This window comes from Staurois parvus, unplaced genomic scaffold (genome assembly GCF_062004578.1).
Source record: "Staurois parvus isolate SC_StPar_1 unplaced genomic scaffold, SC_StPar_1.0 ptg001617l, whole genome shotgun sequence".
NCBI classification, from domain to species: domain Eukaryota; kingdom Metazoa; phylum Chordata; class Amphibia; order Anura; family Ranidae; genus Staurois; species Staurois parvus.
In genome coordinates, this window is record NW_028319413.1 from 1 (window position 1) to 20,000 (window position 20,000).

A 20,000-nucleotide genomic window follows, 5' to 3' on the forward strand; every position below is an offset into this window, starting at 1 on the left:
AAATCCCCACCACTTTCTCTCTTCTCCTTGCAGGGATGACAGTTCAGGCTAAACGACTTTTGGTCAGCATGGTCACATGGATGGTGCTGTCCAATCAGATGCTGTCTAGCCTGTACTGTCATCCCTACAAAGAAGTGAGAAAAACACTGGGACTTCCCGAGACCTGTGAAGCAGCTTTCTCTCCTCTCCTTGCAACGATGACAGTATGGGCTAGATGGCATCTGATTGGTCAGAACCATCCCTGTGACAGTGACCGATTAAAAGCCCTCTAGCTCAAACATTTCAAATCCCAGCCACTTTATCGCCTGTCCTACTGCTGAGAATATGGACCATCTGCTTCTATAGTATACATCCCTACACACCCACTCTCCGCTCAGCATGAGATGCCTGCAGGGAGGTTTTTCGGACCGCTCAGGTTATTTACAAGCCTGGGTGCACACAGCAGCAGTAGGGAAACCGCATGCGATATGGACAGGAATCGCATACTTGTTCAAATCGCATGCTAATCTTTGCGGTGCAATTTGTATTGACGCAAATAGCACCGCAAAGTATCAGTTTCCAGTATCAAGAACATGATCACGAGTACAAGAGAAAATACTCAGTATCAGCACCGATACCAAAATTGGTACTCGTATATCCCTAGTCGTCAGGTTTTTTTTTTGCATGCTAGTCTCATATCAAAAAATAAGTTATATTTCGTAAATAAAAGTTTTTAAAATTTTCAAAAAACAGAATACAACTTTGGAAGGGATGTAAAGTATTGTATTCTTTTGTTTTCAAGCATGCAGTCTTGGTCACACTATTTTTTATGCATGAATACTGTACTGATTAACCAAAAATCATTAATTCTGTTATCATACAAGAAAAATTGTAATGTAATGTAACGGAACCGGAACCCAACCACTCTTGGGTATCTTCCGTTATACTACCAGCTTCCCCTGTCCGAACACCACCCACAGACCACACCACCGCTGATCATGCAGGAAGGTAAGACAGCACCCGACTCGTCTTAAAACAGGAAGTGGACTACTTTATTTTACACAAACAAGTTATATACACATGGTGGGGAAACACAACCAGGAACAGGAAACACATCATCAGCCCGCCCCATCAGTGGGAAGGGCTACAGTATGGGCAGTAAACACATCATCACCCCTCCCCATCCAACCAAGACACAGAACAATGGGCTGCAGCACATGGCAAAAGGACAATAGCCAGCCACCTGGCCGAGAACAAAGGACAACACACCAATACACAATAGACATTCACATACACACCCTGTACCCTAACAGGCACAGGGTCACTTAAACATAAGAATTTGGGAAGATGATACAGGGGTACCCCCAAGAGTCACTCCCGTCACAAAAAGGTTCGTGCTTGTCCCTGTGGATAATTTCCCAAGAACTGTCGAGATCGGCTCTCTAAAGCTGTGTACTAAAGATTAGATTATCGGATGATCGTTCGGAAAGTGGAATTTTTGTCTGATTTTCTCATAAAGTGGTTAGCACTTCCACCTGGCAGTACTAGGGTCATTGGTTTGAATCCCAAAAACGGCACTACCTGCATGGAGTTTGCATGTTCTCCCTGCGTGGGTTTCCTCTGGGTACTCCGGTTTCATCCCAAACTCCAAAGACATGCTGGTAGGTGAATTGGCCCCTGTCTAAATTGTCCCTAGTATGTGTATGCAAGAATGTAAGTTAGGGACCTTAGATTGTACACCCCTTGAGGGTTAGGGACTGATGTGAATGTACAATATATATGTGTAAAGCGCTGCGTAAATTGATGGTGGTATATAAGTACCTATAATAAATAAATATTGTGTACAAGGCTTTAGAATGGAGACAGTCATTGCACACTTGTTAGACAAGTGGTGGAAAAAAAAGAGTAGATTCAGAGAATACCTGAGAGGAGAGACATATGGAGGTGGAAAGAAGGGGGTAGATGGGGCAGATGTACAGGAGGGATTCCCAATCCATGTTCTCGGTTTAGTTGTAAGGAGTAGCACCCATTATAGTTCAAGACGAGGTAGCCCAAAGTCCTCTGACAAAAAGTGGGTAACCCACGGTTCCCAGACTCAAAATTTAAGCATGGTGCTTCAAAGTTTATATCTCAATTTCTCATTGTGCAGTATCCACTATTTTCAAGATTTCCCCTCAGACGTATACAGGTTTTCTGTAAACCAAGCTTTTGCAGCAAGCATATGGGTCATGAGGGTGAATATGTTTTTGGAGATCCCTGTGGGCTTCGAATTAAGAAGCACCTCATGCACTTCTTAATCAGAAGTATCAGACCATCCAAGAACAAATATAGCTTACTAAACAAAGTTGTACATGTATACTCAGTAACAGGAGAAATAAAGTATCCCAAGTACAACAAATACAACATAGTGGATGTAAGAGGCAGTCAAACATGAGACTGCAATACTAAATAAACAGAGGATTAAAGTAAGGGAATATGCACTTGCCTCAACTGCCTCAGAGTAAAAATCCCCTATATCATCATATGTCAAAAAAGTGCAGGGGGCAAAGGCACATGGAAAGATGAAGACGGAGAGAGCAGTCAAAAAAGGAAGAGCCAGGACACGTCGGGAAAATACAGAAACATAGTCTGGCTGAAAAGAGACAAAAAGTCCATCCAGTTCAACCATTTAGAAAAAAAAAATGTATAATCCTACACCCACAGTTGATCCAATGGAAGGCAAAAAAACCCAGCAAAGCATGATCCAATTTGCTCCTGCAGGAGAAAAAAATTCCTTCCTGATCCCTGAGAGGCGATCGGATATTCCCTGGATCAACTTTACCTATAAATGTTAGTATCCAGTTATATTCTGCGTATCTAGAGAATCCAGGACTTTTTTTAAAGCAAGCCACTGAGCTGGCCAGAACCAACTCTTGAGGGAGTCTAGAAACATAGAAAAGCGACGGCAGAAAAAGATCGAGTGTGGTCCATCAAGTCTGAGCGTTTGTTTTTGTCTTGTTAATTTTTTTGTAAAGATCTATGCTTGTCCCAAGCATGTTTGAAGCCATTTACTGTTGACTGGATCACTACCTCTGCTGGAAGTTTATTCCAAGCATCAACTACTCTTTCAGTAGAATAGTACTTTCTGAGATTAGTTTTGAACTTTCCCCCAGTTAGTTTGCGGTCATGTCCCCGTGTTCTTGATTTTGGTTTCATGTTGAAAATACCGCCCTCCTGAACCTTATTCACCCCCTTGATGTATTTAAAGGTTTCAGTCATATCTCCGCTTTCCCTTCTTTCCTCCAGACTGTACGTGTTAAGTTCCTGAAGTCGCTCTTGAAACGTTTTATCCCCCAGACCTTTCACCATTTTTGTTATCTGCCTCTGGACTCATTCTATCTTATCAATATCTTTTTGTAGATGAGATCTCCAGAACTGGACACAGTACTCTAAATGAGGATTAACTAAAGATCTATATAGAGGAATCTGGACCTCCTTCCTCCTGCTGGTGACCCCTCTAGTGATAACTAAAGATCTATAAAGGAATCAGGACCTCCTTCCTCCTGCTGGTGACCCCTCTAGTGATAACTAAAGATCGATATAGAGGAATCTGGACCTCCTTCCTCCTGCTGGTGATCCCTCTAGTGATGCATCCTAGAATTATATTTGCTTTCCCCACTGCCTGGCCACACAGTTTGCTCATTTTGCAGTCATTTTAAAAAGGTCCTCCAAGTCCATTTCCTCTGAAGTGCTGGCCAACAATGTGCCCAATATTGTACTCTACTCAAGGGATTATTTTTCCCTAGCTGCATTGTTTTACATATAAAATAATATGTTTTAGAGAAGTAGGTAGGGCCCCAAAAGGGCAAGTATGTATAGGAGGTGACAGTAACAAGTGTAGGGAGGAGGGCAGAGGTCAAGTAAGAAAGGTAGGTGAGGTTGAGATAGGAAACCTCAGGTATATGGCTAGAGGAAAGGCTGGAGAAGAGGAAGGAGAAAGCACTAAATAGGTAAAGTTGAAAGAGGATTCTAAAAAAGGAAACAAAATAATAAACTCCAGATCTCTCAGTGAAGAGTACTTATCACTGCCTATTGCTAATATGAGGGATGTTTACAACAAAACCAATTAAAGAAAAAAAAAATTAAAGACAGTAGAAAAATAAAATAAATAAATGTAAACAACATTGTAAAGCACCTCCATCACCCATGCTCACACGCAAAGGCACACGCAAGTGTCAGTACATAAACAACGATTGCACCACTCGTGTGAGGTATCACTGTGAACATAAGATCGAGAGCAATAATTCTAGCACCAGATGTCCTGTATATATCTAAAGTGGTAATTTGTAAAGGCTTTTAAAGTGTCGCCTATGGATAATAAAATGCACGCAGTCTGTCGCTGTTGCACGGGCATGCACAATTTTAAAGCACGACATGTTTGGAATCTATTTACTCAGCGCAACATTATCTTTTATATCATATCAAACAATAGAACATTATATTCTCATTTTAAGCATTAAAACTAATTAAAGAAAATTGCAACACCCAGCATTTTATTCTCTAGGGCCTTTGCTTAAAAAAACAACAAACCAAAACTATATATAGATAGATAGATAGATAAATAGAGCATATAAAATGTTTAGGGGTTTTAAGTAATTTCCTAGCAAAAACTACTTATTTTTATATGTAAACAAAAAGGTTTAAAAAAACAATAGGCTGTTCCTGAAGTGGATATAAGTGGATATAACCGTATCAATAATGAGGACAGTGGGGGTAAACAAGACCTCTTCCATACATTGTGTATCACATGCAAGTATGTTGCTTGAGGCAATTATTCAACAGATTCATACTCTGTACATCTTACAGACAGTTACATGAATCTGACGCAAGTTGCACCATTTGCTGCAGAGACGAGAGACAGATTTCTAATAGTTGTCCATGACACCTGCTTTGAATTTCAGGAAAATGGAAACATTCATGCATAAGCTCAACTGTGACCGTCTCTTTTTAAGAACTACTGGAAGAATTCCTTACAAAAAGGTCCTCAGGAGCATGAATCAACTACATGAAACTCTGCTTACTTTCAATAATATCTCTGTCCAAAGTGGTTTCTTCATCGTCCTCACTGTTCTGGGGTGATGTAGGCCTGTTTCCACTTTGAGGTCTGGAAATTTTTTTACACCTGTAACAGATACAGTAAAATGTATTTACCTGTCATATATAAAAGTACCTGCTTCTAGAATAAACAGAAACACTTCATAACAATACTAACAAAGAGAAATTCCTATTTAAAATAGTAGTAAACTCTGCATTAACTTGTACCTACAGGTAAGCCAAAGCCAATAATAAGACATACATGTAGGTACAGTGAATATCTTCTAAATGTGCACCATGTGCGGGAGTATCATCCTGGCTCGGCCATTCCAATGGCCGGAGTCCGCAACCCAGATAGAAGACCGGGTAAAGATGATGGAATCCCTATCCAGGGTGATAACGTGCCACTGGAGGGATCCATCCTAGGCAAGGCTGTCATACCGTACTAGTATGCGGTGCATACTAGCACACTATAACATTAACCAGTGTTTTATTTTTTTATTTTTTTTTTTAAGTAGAACTAAAAGGGAGATATACTCACCTTTCCTCCAGCGATCCCGGTCTCTCACCGGCATGTTCTGTGTGCCGGTTTTCATCCATCTTCATTAAGCTGGCATGGGAAGAGGTCACTTCTGCGCATGCACAAGAGCTAGTCATCCTGACACACAGGGATCGGGCTGGCCGCTATAAGCTCAGCTGCACAGCTCAGTTTACAGACTGGGGAGAGCTGACAGTAGGTAGGCAGGTTATTTTGACATAAAAAGATGAATAGCCGGCAGCTTGACATCCACATGTGAAAACATTTTTTTCTGTTATAGGTGGAGTACAGGATATAGAGGCTTACGTGTTTCGGCCCGCAGCCTTAATCATAGCCATTATGGCCAGGATTAGAGCAGAACTTTACTCTCCCAATCAACATTGACTATTTTCAATCCTTACGCTGCTAATATTAGTAAATACATATTATTAAATAATATTAGTAAATACATAGGAAAAAATATTATATTTACTTGTTTTCACCTTTTTTTCCCCCCAGCTCTTCAGTCCCTTCCTGGTTTTAATGCCTAGGCAAATGCTGTCATTCATCCCAGGTGACTTCAGGAGGGGAGGAGGGTCTTTCACAGCTAAGCACACCATCCTGCCTGCATGCCTGAGCTAAGGACAGATGGATTCCGGATTCCAGGAAGTAAATTCACCTGCCCTTACTAAGGATGGCTGCGGCCAGAAATGCTAGAGAGGGTGTTTTCTCAGCAAAATAAAGCATGGAGACATGGATGGATTGGGGGTTTTCTCTAACTATTAACAATGAATAGTGTTTTTGGTTTGTGCTGCTCAGATAAATTGTAGTTCTGCTTTATGGTTGCGGTCCGATACGTGTAAGCCTCTGTCTCCTGTACTCAACTTGTAACAATAAAAATATATTCGCATATCTTTATGTCAGCCTGCATTTGGGTGCACACTGAGCACTCACTCTCTCAGGGAATCTGACCAGGCTTCCTTGCACAGGTAGGTTATTTGATTGCAGAACAGACATTGGATGCTCACAAGAACAACAATGAAACTTTAGTTCCGCTTTAAAGGCACGTCAGCTCATCTCAAAATATATGAAATACGGTTCATCAATTGCTTGAAAAAACATGAAGCACAACGCCCTGCCAGCACAAAGACCGGGGTGTCACTGAGAGTGCTGGGTCCCGTTCTAACGATTGGGACCCGGGACTCCCGATTCCGGGTCACATGATCACTGTGATAGCCTCTGATTGGCTATCGCAGTGATCAGTCACTGTACAGCTCGGCCCCCTTGTTTTTTTTTTTGGTTTTTTTTCCTGTACGAATGGAGGAGAGAGATACATTGTATCTCTCTAACTCCTGGAATAGAGGGGGAAAAAAATATGTTTGAGGAAAAAAGAAATATTAAAAAATAAAAGAAAAAAAATAAAGAAAAAATACCTAGATCAAGGTTTGATCTAGTTCAGTGCCAGGGTAACTGTTTGGGTCAAGGTCAGGGTCAAATGGTGAGGATTTTTGAAAAAAAAAATGGTGTCAGTTAGTGTCAGTGTGTTTTAGGTAAAAAAAAGACAAAAACAAAATGTTTCTGGGCTGTACTACGGGTGCAAACAACAAATAACATACACATATATGGTATCGCTATGATCGTCAAGAGCTGGAGAATTTATTTAGGGTCGTTCTTTGGTGGTAGGTTACGGTAGTAACAAGAAACACGCAACTAAATAGAAAAAGAAAAAAAAAAATTAGGAGATATCCATTACCATTTACCACCAAATGAAAGGTCAATTTGTCCTGAAAAAAAACGCGGTATAATTCACCTGGATGTACAAAGCAGTTGTGATGATATGGACGGTTTTACTAACATGTCAATGTTGCAAAATTGTGCTTAGGCATTTAGATTTGTTTTACCCTTAGGCATGAAGGGGTTAAGTAAAAGAGTCTAAAGTTCCAGAAAAAGCCCTGCTATAGACACCCCGGAAATAGGATACATTTACCTATGTGATGGGCGGGAGTTGTTGGATTCTCTCTCAGACTCCTCGTTCTCTTTATCCTTCTCTTCATCAGAGTCTGCTGTCAGATCAGAATCCTCACTGAAATGTCTATAGAGCACAGTGTCTGCCTCCTCCAGACTGGAGACTAGTTTCTGTGTGCCGCTCTGAAAGTTCTTTTTGAGCTCCTTAGATAAGGATACAACGCTGTCTGAAATCTGGAAAATAGATATGCAATATTCATATAATAATAATAATTGCAAAATAAACTATATACAATTGCTACACAAATCATTGAATGTTATTAAAAAAAATGGCATTTCCTTTTCAAACTGCAGCGTTATTATAGCCTGTAAAATGCAAAGCAATATGGCTACCTGGAGGAGTTCTGTAAACAGATGGTATCTGGAATGCCCCCCCCCCCCTCCCCGAAATGTCAATTCCTGCTCATGTGATTGGCTCACCGATTTTCCCAGAAGTCTGCGCTAAGATACAAAAATAGATTTTGGGCATCCCCTGCAAAAAAAATGTCATATTTGGTGAGATACTACCAAAAGGGAAATCACGTCTAAGGGGATGCTGACCCTGCTTCTTTCCTCAGAGCTCTGCAGCTGATTGATAATTATAAAACCACTCCCATTCTCCTTCACTTTGCACATGGTCACAAACAAACAGCTGTTTCTTCAGACTAACAAATGGTAGGAATCTGTAACAAAGTTTGTTAAACACTTGCCCTCTGGAAGATTTACACCCCTTAATGACCAGGCCCATTTTTTGCTATTAGGCACTGAGAAATTTCAACTGTTATTTTCGCAGTCATGCAACGCTGTACCCAAACAAAATGTATTTCCTTTTTTCACACAAACAAAGCTTTCTTTTGGTGGCATTTGATCACCACTGGGTTTTTTATTTTTTGTGATATAAATGAAAAAAAGACCGAAAATCTATAAAAAAACCAAAACATTTTCTACTTTCAGTTATAAAAAATATCCACTAAACTCAAAATGTCTTAGGCAAAAAAATCCCAATATGTGTATATTAATTGGTTTGTGTAAAACGTATACCGTCTACACTCTATGGTATATAGACTGGAATTTACACAGCTTTTACTTTGACTCACATTTCTTGAGGTGCTAAAATGCCAGGGCAGAACAAAAAAAAACCAAATTACCCCTTTTTGGAAAGTAGACACCCCAAGGAATTCACTGAGAGGCATGTTGAGTCCATGGAAGGTTTTATTTTTTGCCACAATTCTTTGGAAAAATGTCTTACACATAGTTGTCACTTAAATGATATATTGCTCACACATACCATGGGTACATGTGGCATAACACCCCAAAATACATTCTGCTACATCTCCCGAGTATGGGGATACCACATGTGAGAAACTTTTTGGCAGCCTAGCTACATACAGACCCCGAAAATCCAATGATCACCTCCAGGCTTTCAAAGGGCATATTTTCCTCATGTCACTGCCTCACTACTTATCACAGTTTCGGAGACCCTAACATCCCAGGATAGTACAACCCCCCCCCCCCCCGAAATGACCCTTTTTGGAAAGTAGACAACCGAAGAAATTTGATAAGAGGCATGGAAAGCATTTTGCAGATATTTTTGTCACAGAGTTTTGAAAAAGAAAAAAAAGAAAAAGGAAAAAAAAATGATTGTTTTCTCTCCTTTTCCAAAAACGTGTGGCAACAAATGAGATCTGCAAAATACTCACCATGCCCCTTAGAAAATACCTTGGATTGTCTACCTTCCAAAAAGGGGTAATTTGCAGGGGGGAGGGCGTACTTCTACTATCCTGGCATTTCAGGGCCAACATTATTATTATTATTATACAGTATTTATATGGCGCCAAAGGGTATGCTCAGCGCTGTACAGTAGCAGGGGGGACAGAACATGAGACAAGACAGTAACAATACACGAGGGGTTCGAGGGACCTGCTCTTACGAGCTTACAATCTAGGAGGGAGGGGAAGTGGTACAGGAGGAAATGACTGTGGGGGATGGAGTGGTGGGAGGAGTGGAGGAGGTTAGTTGTCAGGCGAGGTCGGGTGTTAGGTGAGGTTGGGGTAGGCTTCTCTGAAGAGGAGGGTTTGCAGGGTGCGCCTGAAGGTGAAAAGGGTAGGTGACAGTCTGATGGATTGGGGGAGGGAGTTCCAGAGGATGGGGGAAGTCCTAGAGAAGTCCTGCAATCGGGCGTGGGAAGAGGAGACCAGGGAGCTAGAGAGTAGGAGGTCCTGTGAGGAGCGAAGGGCACGGGTAGGGTAGTATTTGGGTATCAGGTCAGTAATGTAGTTTGGGGCGGCGTTGTGAATGGCTTTGTAGGTCAGAGTTAGCAGTTTGAATTGGTTGCGTTGGGCAATCGGGAGCCAATAAAGGGATTGGCAGAGGGGGGAGGCAGATGTGGAGCGGTTGGTGAGGTGGATGAGTCTAGCCGCTGAGTTTAGGATTGACTGGAGTGGGGATAGCATTCGTTTGGGTAGGCCAGTGAGAAGGGAGTTGCAATAGTCCAGGCGTGAGATGATGAGGGAGTGTACGAGTTGTTTGGTGGTGTCTGGGGTGAGGAATGTGCGTATCTTGGAGATGTTGCGGAGGTGGAGCCTGCAAGATCTAGATAGCAGTTGGATGTGGGGTAGGAAGGAGAGGAGCACGCCTGTGCTTATGCTACACATCACCCACTACTGAACACCAAGCCTTTTTCTGGCACTTTTTGTCCACATGAAAAAACTTTTTTTTGTAAGAAAATTACTTTGAACCCCCCAAACATTCTATATTTTAAAGCAGAGGCCCTAGAGAATAAAACGGTTGGTGTTGAATTTGTCACACAGTATGTGCAGCGATTTTTCAAACGCAAATTGTTTTTTTTAAATATACTTTTCAGAATTGTAATGCACAAAACATAATATATTGCCCAATTGTTTGATAGAGTATAAAAGATGATGTTACGCTGAGTAAATGGATACCAAACATGACATGCTGTAAAATTGAGCTCGCCCGTGCAACAGTTACAAACTATGTAAAGTTTTAATATCAATAGGTGATTTAAAAGCCTTTACAGGTCAACACTTTAGATTTACACAGGAGGTCTAATGCTAGAATTACTACCTTCGATTTGACATTCGTGCAGATACTTCACATGCATGGTTTCTGCTTACATACCGACATGGGACCTCCGCTTACCTTTGCATGCCGCCAAATCTAACATAAGGAAGCAAAGCCTGCCCCTACCAAGATGACTGCCACCACACAGAGACTAAGTCCAGACACAGTGGGGTTTATTTACTAAACCTGGCTGACTCAGAATCTTGGGCACCTGTGCATGGTAGCCAGCTTCTAACCTTAGCATGTTCAGTTAAGCTTCAGCAATAAAACCTGGAAGCTGATTGGTTTTTATGCAGAAGTGGACAAGATTCTGAGTCAACCAGGTTTAGTAAATAAACCCCAGTAAGTCAGTAATAGGGAGAAGATCAGCTCTTGGGAGAGCACATTCAATAAGCTTGACTAGTTCTTTGGAGGCTGTGCCCAAAAACAGGACAAGAGCTCCTATTCAGCTCCTGTTTAAAAAGGTTGGATGTGGCTGGGATCTCCATGACTAGCCCCCCCCCCCCCTCTTTCCCACCACAACTAATAAAAGATAGGCAACTGGGCTGTATCGAAGAAACTGTGGGGGGGCAGATGTTCTCTCTCCCTCTACACACATACAACGCACACACACACTATGGCCCCTCTCAAGCAGACCGGATCTGGTTTTGCTCAGCAGGGGACCTGTCCGCGGCCGCATGACAGGTCTGCGTTTGCTCCGCTTATGCAAAGGAGATACGGACACAGCCCGCTCTGCTCTCTGGCCAGCTGGATGTAAGTGGACCGGCTGTCCATTTACACCTGACTGCCCAACAATCCGATCCAGCCAGACAGAGGGGGAACAGATCCTCCTCCTGTTTATTTTGGCCAGATCCGAACGGAGGTAGCCAGGTAAGAACAGACACAAGTCCATTTACATCCAACTGCCCATAGATCAGAATAGAGGGTCCAATTGGGTCTGTCTGAAAAACGGACAGGCAGACCCAATGAGGCCACTCGCATAAAAGGGTGGTTGGATAAGTTAATAGTGGCAATTTCAAAAATGTTAAAAAATGAACTCTAATTGGCTAACTGCACAATTGACAAACATATACTGCATGTGTACCGTTTCATCAGTGAAGGGATCAGGGGTGGACTGACCATTTGGAAACTCGGGCACTGCCCGAGGGCCCGGGGTCAGTAGGGCGCCCCATGAGATGCCCCTGGTACCTTTTTCAAAGGCTTTTTTGAGTTTGGGCAAGGACACAGGGGCCCCATGATCCCCTATTGCCCGGGGGCACCATGAGTTGTCAGTCCGCCCCTGGAAGGGATGTATAAGTTCTGTTCAGCTAGCTACCTCTGTCACAATGTACAGGTGCGGCCCTCACCAAACCTTTCAGCATGTTCATCAACCCATCTGTAACTTGGATTCCTGAACAATCAAGAAGCAGCACACTGACGAAGTCAACAGTTCAGTATTCTATTTTTATATTACGGTTGTTTTTAATATTACTACCTTAAACAATCTCTCCAATGTTTCATTATTACCTTTCTTTGGTTGGGATATCTCAAGGGTAAGAGTTTGTTTTGATCAACAGTATGTGAATGCTTTTTAATTAGAGGAGCTGTATTTGGTCTGTCCCCAATGTTTAACAAGTGCACGTCTTCCAGCAGGGCTGTGACAGACAGATCTTTCTTCTGATGTTCCAGGTGGGTTTGCAATCTAGCAATCTCATCTTGCTGTTCCTGCAGTTTATCACTCTGTAAAAAAAAAACAAAACAGTGGATTGCTACTTGTAAACTAGGATTGTAGTAGTACAGCAATAGCTAAAGGACCTGCGGCCAGTTTACACCTTGACTAGCACTTATGCAGGCCATAGACGGGTCGAAAACTAGCCATTTAAAAAAAAAAAAAAAAAAAAAATGAAAAATTGGTCGTTTAATAGGCCGACGTTACCAACTGTAACATAAAAAAAACAAAACAAAAAAACGCTGATTTTCGTCCCGTCTACGGCCGGCATTTAATTACTTCTGTCCCTGCAGAGAGCTCCACTATTATATTTGACATGAAAAAGTATTGCGGTTGCAACAGTTTGTATCCATGTGGGATACAGATGTTTTTATTCGGATATAAATAGATACATTGTTGCAACCGCAAGACTTTTTCATATCAAATATAATAGCGGACTGGAATTCTTCTTTTTCTTCTTCTTTTCTTCTTCTTGCAGGTCACAGCTCATGCACAGATTTTTTATTGGTAAAACGATCGGCCAAAATGTAACGCAAGAACTACTTTAGAAATTGCGCTGCAGCAAATCGCACATGTTAAGACGCTGACATTGACATTCATTAGATGCAATTTCAGGTGCGATTTAAATTCTCAAATTGCACCACTATGACCGGCACGTTGTAAAACGTTTCTGTTTTCTGTATGCCAGCTTAATTGGGAATATTTTATATGTACCCCTATGTTCCCAATATACTGTTTGAAAGTCCCAGTACCTCCCGTCTCTGCTTCTTGTACATACCCGAATGTTAGAGACTTCCCCATAGAAGTGTATTGGACTAATGCAGGCCATAGACGGATCGAAAATCGGCTAATTTTCGCACCGTTAATGGGTTAATTGGTCAGCCGCTTTTCTGGGTTTTGGAACATTTTTTTTTTTAATCGGTAGAGTTGGAAAAAAATTGCCCGATTTTGCCCGATCGGCCGATTTTAGGTACTGCAGATGACCCAGGTGAAGGGGATTCCAGACCAGGCTGTATACATCCTTAAAGGGACCTCCGACTGACCACAGTGTATATCTGTACATGCGTATTAATATTACGCATCTGGTGAGTACGTAATCTTACTACTTACCTGGCACATCACCGAATATTGAGCATAGCATGTGGATCACCAAATCTGAGATCAAATATACCAAGATCTCCACTTTGTCACTTTAAGGACTTTGAATCATTGTTTTGTGCGACTGATATCTTATATTTGTCACTTTATTATCACTTACAGTCACTTTATAGTGACACCATACAAATTGAGACCTTATCTACTTAGGTCTCCACTTTTCGTCACTTTATGGACATTGAATTGTCATATCTGTGCAATAGCCAGTTGTTTAAGTTATCACTTTGTTAGCACTAATAGTCACTTTAATGGGATATCAATCATTCCCATTTATTGCGAATTGAACTATAGTCACTTTATTGGGACATTGATGTATATACATACCTTTTCTGACTTTGATGATTGTATTAGCACTTTATCATATTAGAACGATATTTTGTACTTTATCACGTTTTATTCCATATATGGTTTTAGTCTTTTTAGCGCTACACCCTATATATTTTTATATTTTAATGGCTCTGATGGTGACATGCATGTAAGGAGGGACTGCGAAGATTTCGCTGATGTAAAGGGGGGACTCTGATGTGAGAAAGCTACTATGATGTGTAAAGGGGGGGTGGGGAACAGTTTTACAGTGACTGTAAGGAGGTGGTCTTATTCTGTTAAATTATGTTTATTTTATAATACAGAGAATGCAACAAAAATAATTGGAATATATGCAAACAAACATCCGATGGCTGCGCATCCTGTAAAATCACCTTTATTTCTTCTTATAGCATATTCCACAAACATGACAGGGATACAGGACTCCAGTTAACGCGTTTCACACTGCACTAGCGCTTAGTCATAGCTCAAAGAATCGGAACACAACATAGTGGTTCAGAGCATTGCTGGGAACCAGATTAAGGCCTTGTTCACACCATACATGCAGAAAAACTGATGGGAACTGATGAACAGATTTCACATGCAGAGACATCTGTTAACATCAGTTTTCATGCATGCTGCAATGAGTTTTATACACATTGCAGACTACCGCGCAGAAAAAAATCTGCACGTGATACCGGTGTTGTGGTGTGAACAGGGCCCATAGAGAACAATTGATTTTGTTGTGCCCTTGGAGAACGCGTGCAGAAAAACAGACATCTCTGCACCATGGTGCGAACAAGCCCTAAAGGAGGTGCAATGATATACTAAGTTACCCACAGCTAGGGACATTCCGATTCTTTGAAAAGAAAGTCACAGTCTTGGGGTGACATCTATAAATGAAATCTCCCATGAGGCTCTGTTCACACTAGTGCGAATTGTCATGCCACTTTGACATAAAGTGGCATGACAAGTTGAAGGCCATTTTTGAGATTTTGCAGCAACTTTAAAAAGGTTCCTGCACTACTTTGATGTGAATTTCTTGTAACGTGAGTGCCAAAGAGTGTAAAGTCGCATGGAAGTCACATTAGTGTGAACCGAGCCTAAATCAAAGGATGAAGATTGTACTCCTATCGGTGGTCAACCTTGGTAACAAATGGGTGCTCATAGTGCCTCTAATGGATGGCAACGGAAACCGATGACATCACCAGCACTCTGTTCTGGTCATTATGTCGCCTTAAGGAAGAGAATCTGCATGGTTCAGAAACATTAATTTGGCTATTGTGACATTGCACTAATAAATGAATGCATAGATTTGCAATAGAGAGCTTGTGAAATACCACTGTTTTTTTATACATAAAAGAAATTAGAAGAGTGACCCTTTACCATGTGTGGGAAAGTATGGTTCTTTATTAGGAAGTGTATGCACTAGTGTGAAAGGTGGGGGAGAGGGCCAAGTGTCTATAAATGCATTACATTACCCATAATTTATCTTAGATTATCAAAAATATAAGAAACAAACTCAAAATAGATGAAAAGTACTCAAGTATAAAAACTGTGCCGATATGAAGTTTTGATGTTACCTATAACAATCCATGGGGTTTCAATTGTCATTTCTGCAGCCCAGCTTTGAAAACTACACATATTTTCTGATAGGCTGCTAAGAGCAACACACATTCTTCATACATAAGGCATAGAAAGAAAAACATAATAATAATGATTGCAGAGGGTACCTGCAACTTGTACTGCTCCATGGCATCTTCTAAAGCAGACAGGAAGTCTCTATTTTCATCTTCCAGTTTCTGAATTTTACTCCTCAGATCTTCAATGCACTTGTCTTTTTCTACTCCACGTGGGCACTCAAAGCTCAGTGATCCCTACCATAGATAAACAGCAAGTTAATGGCAAGCAATCAGAATAACACCATTTATTACAGGTACTTATATAATCGCCGTCAATTTATGCAGCACTATTCACACACATTTTATATATATATTACTGTTATCTCACATATATATTCTTACTATTATAGCCAAATTTACCACCCTAACTCCTCCCAGTTTTTACACTACATAGACAGTAATACACCGAAACGTGCGGATTGTTCCCGATTGGTGTGCTATTACTTTGTGTAACGTTTCGCCGAATGGTTCACGAAATATCGGCCTTTTTGTGGTGAAATTGGTCCCATAGGAATGAATGGCGGAATGTTCAAAACTAGAGTGGGAGCTAAAAAATCAGGACATGATTTCTAAACTGCCATCACTCTGTCATTTTCAAGCCCACCTACACAAATCTTATATCAAAACGTTCAGCTATCCCTGCTGCCACTAAAAATGTGCACGGCTAAGCCATAGGCCTGATAGTTTTCACAATATGACCATTTGTTTGCAACTCACGCCGCCCATTGACATTCATTGAAACTCAATATAAATAGTATCTTTTCAATGCTCCCTCATACCCACTAGTAAAAATTAAACACCCAAATCAAGAAAAAAAAATGTCCACATATAAGTCCAAAATGTATAGAGTCAAAATAAAATAAAATAAAATAAATGTCCAAAAAAAATAGCAATGCTTTCCAATAATTAGTGCTTTTCAGACGTTTTAAGAAACAGTCCCCTTTGCCGAATTCCAATCCAGGACCTCAAATTCAGAATACCTCAAAAAAAATAAAACTCAATATAGTGTATTATCATTACAATAAAGAAAAACACTCGTGAAGACTAAAAGTGATTCCTCCAGGGCTATCACCCGTGGTGAACAACACTCCAAAAAGTGATAAAGTGCAGCACTCCACACTAGTGTTACCATCCAAATGGGCTAATACCATTACCCTCTAAGAAAATATATAGTGTCATCTCTCTTGTGAGAATAAAAACTATTACCCTCTTGCAATGCAGGCCAAGCAAAATTCCTTCCAAACAGACCAGAGTTTACCCTCTTCAGAGGCTTCTATTTTCTCCCAATCCTTCTTCCCAGTTCCTCAAACAGGGGGGCAGATAGTACACAACTCAGTGAAGTATATATAAAAGGATTCACAATTTATTACAATCTTACATTGAAAACGCCAACGTCCATCCTCTCTCACAGTCCATAACTATGAATTCCAGTGTTCAAGATGGCCGTGCCGCTACTTCCGGTTTGAAATCGTATAGTACGTCCTTACGTCCTTGACGCGTTTCGTCACTTCCGACTTGTCCGACTTGTTCGACTTGTGAACAAGTCGGAAGTGACGAAACGCGTCAAGGACGTAAGGACGTACTATACGATTTCAAACCGGAAGTAGCGGCACGGCCATCTTGAACACTGGAATTCATAGTTATGGACTGTGAGAGAGGATGGACGTTGGCGTTTTCAATGTAAGATTGTAATAAATTGTGAATCCTTTTATATATACTTCACTGAGTTGTGTACTATCTGCCCCCCTGTTTGAGGAACTGGGAAGAAGGATTGGGAGAAAATAGAAGCCTCTGAAGAGGGTAAACTCTGGTCTGTTTGGAAGGAATTTTGCTTGGCCTGCATTGCAAGAGGGTAATAGTTTTTATTCTCACAAGAGAGATGACACTATATATTTTCTTAGAGGGTAATGGTATTAGCCCATTTGGATGGTAACACTAGTGTGGAGTGCTGCACTTTATCACTTTTTGGAGTGTTGTTCACCACGGGTGATAGCCCTGGAGGAATCACTTTTAGTCTTCACGAGTGTTTTTCTTTATTGTAATGATAATACACTATATTGAGTTTTATTTTTTTTGAGGTATTCTGAATTTGAGGTCCTGGATTGGAATTCGGCAAAGGGGACTGTTTCTTAAAACGTCTGAAAAGCACTAATTATTGGAAAGCATTGCTATTTTTTTTTGGACATTTATTTTATTTTATTTTATTTTGACTCTATACATTTTGGACTTATATGTGGACATTTTTTCTTGATTTGGGTGTTTAATTTTTACTAGTGGGTATGAGGGAGCATTGAAAAGATACTATTTATATTGTGTTTGCACTTTCAAGGGTGAGAGTGATACTTTTCATGAGGGAAATTTAGAGTCTGTATATATATATTCATTGAAACTCCACTCTAGCCACCTCAAATTTGAAGGGCAATTGCGACTGTGCCTTCATTTTTAATATTTCAGAGACATACTATGCATCAAAATGTAGGTCTGGGTCTTGTGATTCTCACAATATAAAGCTCTTTGGTGTATGATTTAGAATTTTTAAACTACAACCGTTTGAAGATGGCAACAGCCAGTGAAGTGAGCAAGTTGGAGCAGTTTGTTTTTAACTGCTCTTCTCTGCCCTTGCTGTAGAGTGAGTTGCCATAGGAACCCAGGTGTGTGAGCAGGCAGCAGAGAGACAAGCCACTCCACCCAGTTACTCCGCCCACTCCAGTTGTAGATTACTGGTGGAGGCAAGAACACTTCACACAATTTACCCAGAAATTTTAGCTTTTCTAGTATTTATTGTACATTCAAATCAGTCCCTAACCCTCAAGGGGCGTACAATCTAAAGTCCCTGACAAACATACACATACTAGGGCCAATTTAGACAGAATACAATTAACCTACCAGCATGTCTTTTGGAGTGTGTAAGGAAACCGGAGTACCCAGAGGAAACCCACGCAGGCACAGGGAGAACATGCAAACTCCAGGCAGGTGGTACCATGGTTGGGATTAAAACGACCCTAGTACTGCCAGGCGGAAGTGCTAACCATTTAGCCACTGTGCTGCCCATAGAAAGGTGTTGGTCAGTCTCAGTCCTTGGAGCTCGCCAACAATGCATCCCAAAAGAAAGCAATCTGAATATCTCTATATATTAGATGACCGCTGACTGATATGGGTTTTTTTTTTGGTGCGGACCGATGACTTGCATGTCTATAGGCATCTTAGCACATATCCCTAGCTCACGGTTTTTTAAAGGGGATCTTCACCCTACATAACTTGATCCCTCCGCTTCACCCCTCCTCCAGTCCTCTACATGTATAGTGGAGGTTTATTTCTCCCTTTTTTTGCTTTTTTAAGTCACCCCTAAACTCCCCTCCCATCTATTCACCTAGGCCAGGGGTGGGCAACCTGCAGCTCTCCAGCTGTTGTGGAACATTTCCCATGAGGCATTGCAAAGACTGGAAGTCACAAGCATGACTCTACAGGTCCCATGACACATTGCAAAACTGACAGTTACAGCTATGACTTGCAGAGGCATGATGGAACTTGTAGTTCTGCAACAGCTTGAGAGCTGCAGGTTGCTCACCCTTGACCTAGGCGAATAACCTGCACTGTGCTCCCTTTGCCTACTGGTATATTCACGTCACATGTCCCAGACGGCATAGCTTCACACTGCGAAAAAGAGGAGGGGGCAGGCCTATCAACTTGTCATCGGGAGGCGTGCCGGCTGAACCCACAACAGCCGGCAGCCTATCGATGATGTCATAGTCAAACATGACGGCACAGGACTGAGCGCTGCCCGAAGAAAAGAGGTTCTCAGCTGGACGACGTTGGATTCACTGGGTGGGGAAGTATCTGTAATGGGGTAAACACACTATATATAAATAATTTAAAAAAAAAATTATATACATATGCACACACACACACACACACACACACACACACACACACAGTTGCAAGAAAAAGTATGTGAACCCCTTGGGATTACGTGGAGTTTTGCATGAATTGGGCATAAAATGTGCTCTGAACGTCATCTAAGTCACAACAATAGAAGAACACAGTCTGCTGAACATAATACTACACAAACATTAGATGTTACCATGGTTTAATTTCACATAACATGTAAACATTCACAGTGCAGGGAGGAAAAAGTATGTGAACCTTTGGACTTAATAACTGGTTGACCCTCCTTTGGCAGCAATAACCTCAACCAAACGTTTCCTGTAGTTACAGATCAGACCTGCACAACGATCTGGAGTCATTTTGGACCACTCCTCTTCACAAAACTGTTTCAGTGTAGCAATATTCTTGGGATGTCCGGTGTGAATCGCTCTCTTAAGGTCATGCCACAGCATTTCAATCGGGTTGAGGTCAGGACTCTGACTGGGCCACTCCAGAAGGCGTATTCTGTGCTGTTGCAGCCATTGTTTTGTTGAATTACTTGCATGCTTTGGGTCATTGTCCTGTTGCATCACCCATCCTCTGCGGAGCTTCAGTTGGCGGACAGATGGTC

The 20,000-nt window shown here is 41.3% G+C and overlaps 1 protein-coding gene across 1 annotated transcript in view; it reads right to left on the minus strand.

Moving 5' to 3' along the window:
- Positions 1-5,039: 5,039 nt before the first annotated feature.
- Positions 5,040-20,000, minus strand: part of LOC149435063 (kinesin-like protein kif7) — a gene marked incomplete at its 3' end in the record, with an annotated part of 47,675 nt that continues 32,714 nt past the window's right edge. Inside the window, exons 6-9 of the mRNA XM_089663051.1 lie at positions 15,557-15,700; positions 12,164-12,376; positions 7,557-7,768; positions 5,040-5,140 (exon numbers count right to left, since the gene is read on the minus strand). Coding sequence (XP_089519177.1) covers positions 5,040-5,140; positions 7,557-7,768; positions 12,164-12,376; positions 15,557-15,700 — 670 coding nt within the window. The remainder of the gene's footprint in view (positions 5,141-7,556; positions 7,769-12,163; positions 12,377-15,556; positions 15,701-20,000) is intronic.